General features: G+C 50.5%; 1 protein-coding gene across 1 annotated transcript in view; it reads left to right on the plus strand.

Annotated features, from left to right (window-relative positions):
- sik2b (salt-inducible kinase 2b) overlaps positions 1-6,000 on the plus strand; it is a 49,934-nt gene that overhangs the window by 22,613 nt on the left and 21,321 nt on the right. Inside the window, 2 exon segments of the mRNA XM_061216995.1 lie at positions 2,785-2,909; positions 4,184-4,307. Coding sequence (XP_061072979.1) covers positions 2,785-2,909; positions 4,184-4,307 — 249 coding nt within the window.

Genomic DNA, 6,000 nt, shown 5'->3' on the forward strand with positions numbered 1-6,000 from the left:
GCGTTCAGACGCTCAAAGAAAGGGCACCCGCCACAGGCGTTCGGGCGGGGCCGGCGGCAGCCGCCATTTCGGCTCCTCTTCAAAGGGCCGCAGCTCAAAGAGCGGGGCCCGGCCTTATCTGGGGCTCTGCTGGAGACCTTATCCCCCTTTAATCTGCCCTCCCAGCCCTAAAAGAACAACTTCCCTTTACTGCCAGTGCTCACTTCCCTAATCTGGCCTCATTGCACTTTAGCATTCTTTGCCATTCTCTGGTTTTCATTGTGTCTTATGAAACCTTTTTGATTTTAGCAATTAACAACAGTGATTGACACATTAAAACTGCAGGTAGGGCGTTTGATGGAAGAACAGCTGGCTGCTTGCGGAACACATTTGGCTGCAGAGGCGATGAGCGTTAAGTGGCAATGAGTGTTTCTCCTGCAGAGACCATTACTGGCCTGAAAGATTATTACTTAATCACAGAGCACTCCTTTGTGAGTCCGCATGATGCCACGCTGTACCACATGTGCACATCTTTGATTTAATATCATTTACATTCCCTGCATTGTACCGAGGGCTTCACACCTCATTTGTTTGCGGTTTTTAATTATAGATGTATCGATAGAGAGATGACTACACAGATGGAGGAAGTTATTTTCCCCTGAGGGGAAATTTGTCATTCAACAGTGCCTTAAAGAATCTGAAAGTACTGCCAGAAAAATAACCGGACAGATCGTAAGACACGTGAAGTGGATCACAACGGTTATAAATACGAAACTGGATAAAACGTTTAACAGTGCAGCGCAAGCATGCAGGCACAGCTGTGGGGAATTCAGATAAGGGGACATTACTTGTCTGTTATCGGGCTTATGAAGCCTGTTCAGTTGCCTTGTTTTTCACTGTCTGAATATAAAAATAATTAATTTATTAAGCAGTTTCTATCCCTGAATACCCAGTCATTTTGTTAGCTGTATATGGACACATGTTCACTTACATACACACACACACACACACACACACACACACACACACACACACACAAAATATATTTTTTGTTCTCTAAACTGTTTTAACTGAAAAGGTTTTTTTATTTATTTATTTACTTTTTGGTCCTAATTTGACCTTTATTGAAGAATTCCAACCCTTTGGCCTGTTTAAAATGAAATACTGAATAATTTATTACCTGCTGTTGTTTCAGCGAAACTGAAACCTTTTTAATAACGATACTAATAATAAAACTCATAGGGACTCACAGCTTGTAAACATGTAAGGAGCAGAAAGTGAAGTATTGAGTAAGAGTTGTCCGAGTTGCCAGGTCCTGAGCCTGTTTGAGAGAGGGTTTGGTTGTGTGTAGTTTTTTCCTCTGAAGATGAAGGAATGTTGGATTGTTGGAGCTGGTCCGCTCCAGTGGACATTTCTGTGGTCTCCATCAGGATTCCAGGCCTTCCCCCCCTCTTTCTGCGGTGGATGTCCGTATTTATCTGTGCTGTTCCCCTCATCTCCCGAACGTTCAACAGAACTGTCTGTCCCCGTCCCAGACTTGTGTGCACCCCGCCCGCCCTTTCATCCACGTCGGTGAATCCAGACAGACCCACCTGCCCAGAAAACACATGCTCTGGGCTGCACACAGCAGAACGGGGGGATGTGGTTGAACCGTGGCTGGGCGTGACCGGTCTCTGTAGAGAGGTGGAGGGGTCAGAGAAGGAGGGGAGCGAGGTTGAACCGTGTCTGGGCGTGGTGGACACACCCAGGCCTCTCTCTGTGGATTGGTGGTGTGGACGGGGGGGGGGGGGGGGTTTCATCGTTTGTTTTGTGTTTTGTTTTTCTTTGTTCACTCGTGTTCTTGCCCACCGTCTTTCAGCTCTGACGTGTCACATCCCAACAAACACAGAGGCACGTTGCCGAGGAGAGTTTGCTTTGTTGACATTACCCAGCTCAGAAGCCAGAACAAAACGCAATTACACAGAAAAAAAAGTTAAAAACAGTGTTTGAAACGGTTCCTCAGCCCACTGCTGAAGAAAAGAACAGAACGAGGAGCAGACGGAAAAGCAGAGAGAGGGATGTGCATGAAAACCAGCTGCACCTGCTCATAGATTTGGCTTCCCCTTAGAAACCACCGTTACGTAAAAGAATGCAAAATAATGAAGTCGTTTTCCTGTGTCTGAGACGTTGCGCGTGAGATGAAGTATCCTGCGTGAGTGTACTCCTAATTCCTGGAACATGCAGAACACAGGGCTGTTTCATTACCTCATAGCAGTGTCAGCCTAGGTGACATCATTTGTAGATTTATTTTTTTTAATCCACAAAAGAGGTTCAGTTTTGTATTATGTAACCTGCATCATGCACTGTAATTGGAGTAATGAAAGATCCACTGCCTGTTCAGGGCCCGGGGGGATCTGTACAGGGCCTGGAATGTTTAAGACGGCTCCGATGTTGTCCACAGCTTGTGGTGTGCCAGGCACATTCTGTTACAGTTAGGCTGCGTTTCATTCCCAAATGTTTATGGTGAAAAACATGGCCGCCCTGTTTTGTAATGTTATTCAGTTACAGGCTACAGCCGTGAAATGTAGTTAAGTTACACAGACCCTTAGGCAGGTACGTGTCGCGCAGAGTGTTCAACTTCCCTCGTACAGTAGTTACTTGCAACTTTGGGTTTACGTTTTCAAGATGTTCACCGATCAGTTTACTGGGTTTGTGAGTGGAGGTTTGAGTGTTCCTAGGTTATCTGTATGACTGTTCATTTTTGAATGGTGGCTTGATTTAGAGGGTGATATTGACCCCCCTATCCCCCCCCTTTGTCCTCTGCAGACTTCGGGTTTGGTAACTTCTTCCAGCCGGGAGAGCCCCTGGCCACGTGGTGCGGCAGCCCCCCCTACGCTGCTCCTGAGGTGTTCGAGGGGCAGCAGTACGAGGGACCGCAGCTGGACATTTGGGTAAGAGGCGAGCTCGTGGGTCCTCAGGCAGCACCAGGCCTTCACACACGCTGCGTGCGTTTGTGTGTGCACACGTGTTCTTTTATGTATTTATGTTTCATTGTAAAGTGCATTGAGACCTGTGTTTGATGATCGTGCCTTTTGATACATTTGACTTATGCTCACTCACGGCCTAACATACAGGGCAAATTTCAGCCTCAGCCTTATCACACAGCTCCAAGTCCCTGGCTTCTACTACTGTTTCAACAAAAATATACATAATTATGCATTCATAATTGAATAAATAACGACGTGTCGGCATTGGTGTGAGAGTTTTGAAGACTTGAAAACAGCAGGACCGTACTGCGCTGCTTGTTTGTGCAGGCAGTTGTTCCACCGTTGGTCAGCTGATTCCGCTGCCATCTCGTTTCTCTGCGGCGCTGGAGAGGAAGTGGCTTGTGTCGCTCACATGCTAACCCGGTTTAACCTCCTCTGGAGGCACAGAGGGCGAGGAATCGCTGCTCTTTTTATTTTTGTGTGTTTTACTCTTTCCCCCCCAGGCCCTGTTTCCCCCCCAGGCCCTGTTTCCCCCCCAGGCCCTGTTTCCCCCCAGGCCCTGTTTCCCCCCAGGCCCTGTTTCCCCCCAGGCTCTGTTTCCCCCCAGGCCCTGTTTCCCCCCAGGCCCTGTTTCCCCCCAGGCCCTGTTTCCCCCCAGGCCCTGTTTCCCCCCAGGCCCTGTTTCCCCCCAGGCCCTGTTTCCCCCCAGGCCCTGTTTCCCCCCAGGCCCTGTTTCCCCCCAGGCCCTGTTTCCCCCCAGGCCCTGTTTCCCCCCCAGCCCCTGTTTCCCCCCCAGGCCCTGTTTCCCCCAGGCCCTGTTTCCCCCAGGCCCTGTTTCCCCCAGGCTCTGTTTCCCCCAGGCTCTGTTTCCCCCAGTCTCTGTTTCCCCCCCAGGCTCTGTTTCCCCCCCAGGCCCTGTTTCCCCCCCAGGCCCTGTTTCCCCCCCAGGCCCTGTTTCCCCCCCAGGCCCTGTTTCCCCCCCAGGCCCTGTTTCCCCCCCAGGCCCTGTTTCCCCCCAGGCCCTGTTTCCCCCAGGCCCTGTTTCCCCCAGGCCCTGTTTCCCCCCAGGCCCTGTTTCCCCCCAGGCCCTGTTTCCCCCCCAGGCCCTGTTTCCCCCCCAGGCCCTGTTTCCCCCCCAGGCCCTGTTTCCCCCCCAGGCCCTGTTTCCCCCCCAGGCCCTGTTTCCCCCCCAGGCCCTGTTTCCCCCAGGCTCTCACCCGGCCCTGTTTGTGTTGCAGAGCATGGGCGTGGTGCTGTATGTGCTGGTGTGCGGGGCCCTGCCCTTCGACGGGCCCACGCTCCCCGTGCTGAGACAGCGCGTGCTAGAGGGCCGTTTCCGCATCCCCTACTTCATGACTGAAGGTAAGTGTGGAACAGCGAAACGCTCAGTGCTCTGGGTTTGGGTGACTGCAGGGCTCACTGTGTCCTGCTGGACTGAAGGGGGGCTGAGACCGTGCTCCTGTCATTGTCCTGGCAGTGACCAGGTTTGGGAAGGCCGGCACTATAGACTGCTGTAGAGAGCCCTGTCTGATGTGCCCCACTGCGCAGGGTGGTTCCTGACCAGGCCAGTGCTGACGAGGGATGGTGTTGCTTAGGTTTTGCCGACACAGATGCTAAGACAGTATTTTATGGCTTTAAATTACTAGTGAATAAGCAGCACCTGAATTGATACATTGCCTAAAATAAGGAGCAAACGATGACATTAAAGAATGCATTTTTATTACAAAGACATAATAAACTGAGCAATTTTATTGTTTTATAAAACAATTTAAGTAATACTTTATATTTATAATGTATTCTGTTTTGCTTTTAGAGTTTAACATTAGGTAGCTTGGTAACTAATGGTGCCTGCTGCTGAGTTGACAGAGCAGCTGTAATGTTACCTGGAGAAGGTGTGTGGCACCAAAATAAGGCACCGAAATCTGCATAGAAACTCGAGGGGTTTTCAAGGCCTGGATTGATAATGTGTGATGGATGCTAGTTTGTAGGCAAACGGTGACCACTAGGTACCCTTTGGTGCTGGGAAAATGGCAAGCATTGTTGGGCTGAATGGCCTGTTGTTGTTATGTTATGTTATGTTTTGTTACAGGTTTGTTATGTTATGTTATGCTATGCGTGGTATGCGTTGTTGCAGCATGCTCTGCTATGCTATGCCATGCTTGCATGTCGTTGCATGCGATGAGGCCCGTTCCAGACCTGCCTCTCAATAACTGACCGGCGAGGCAGAGAAAGAGCAGAAACGTGCAGTTCTCTACGCTGGGGGCTTCTCAGCGGGGGACAGGGTGTGCATGATGCGATAGAGTCGGGATGTCTGGGTAGCTAATTCTGCATGAATGCCACTCGCTGAGATGGACTTCTGGGCTGCGCGCTTTAGCGCTTTACGTAACCCGGGGAAGAGCCAGCGAATGTTCACAGCCAGCCCCCCGCCAGGGCCGTCTCCCGGGGCGTGGAGTAGGGGTGAAGGGGGTGGGCTTTGAGTTGCCGGGTCAACAGGCTTTGTTTGGAGGCCTTGAAACAATTTTGCCGTGTTGAGAGTGTAATTTAAGCCCCCCCACTCCAGTTCCCCGGGTCTGAGAACAGAGTGTGCCGTCTCGCTCCTCTTTCTTCATCTCATGCGTATTCTCGTCTTGTCGGCTGGCAACGCTTCCTGTTCGTCACAAACTGAGGCGCGCTGGTGTTGGCGGGTGGTGTGATCTGCATCACCTGCGGCGGGTTCTTCACTTGCCACAGGTTCTTCATAACCTGCGGCGGGTTCTTCATAACCTGCGTCATGTTCTTCACTTGCCACGAGTTCTTCATAACCTGCAACGTGTTCTTCATAACCTGTGACATGTTCTTCATAACCTGCGAAATGTTCTTCATAACCTGCGATGTGTTCTTCATAACCTGCAATGTGTTCTTCATAACCTGAGACTCGTTCTTCATCACCTGAGACATGTTCTAGATCACCTGAGACATGTTCTATATCACCTGAGACATGTTCTATATCACCTGAGACATGTTCTTCATAACCTGAGACATGTTCTTCATAACCTGAGACTCGTTCTTCATCACC

The sequence above is a fragment of the Conger conger genome, chromosome 13 (assembly GCF_963514075.1).
Source record: "Conger conger chromosome 13, fConCon1.1, whole genome shotgun sequence".
NCBI classification, from domain to species: Eukaryota; Metazoa; Chordata; class Actinopteri; order Anguilliformes; family Congridae; genus Conger; species Conger conger.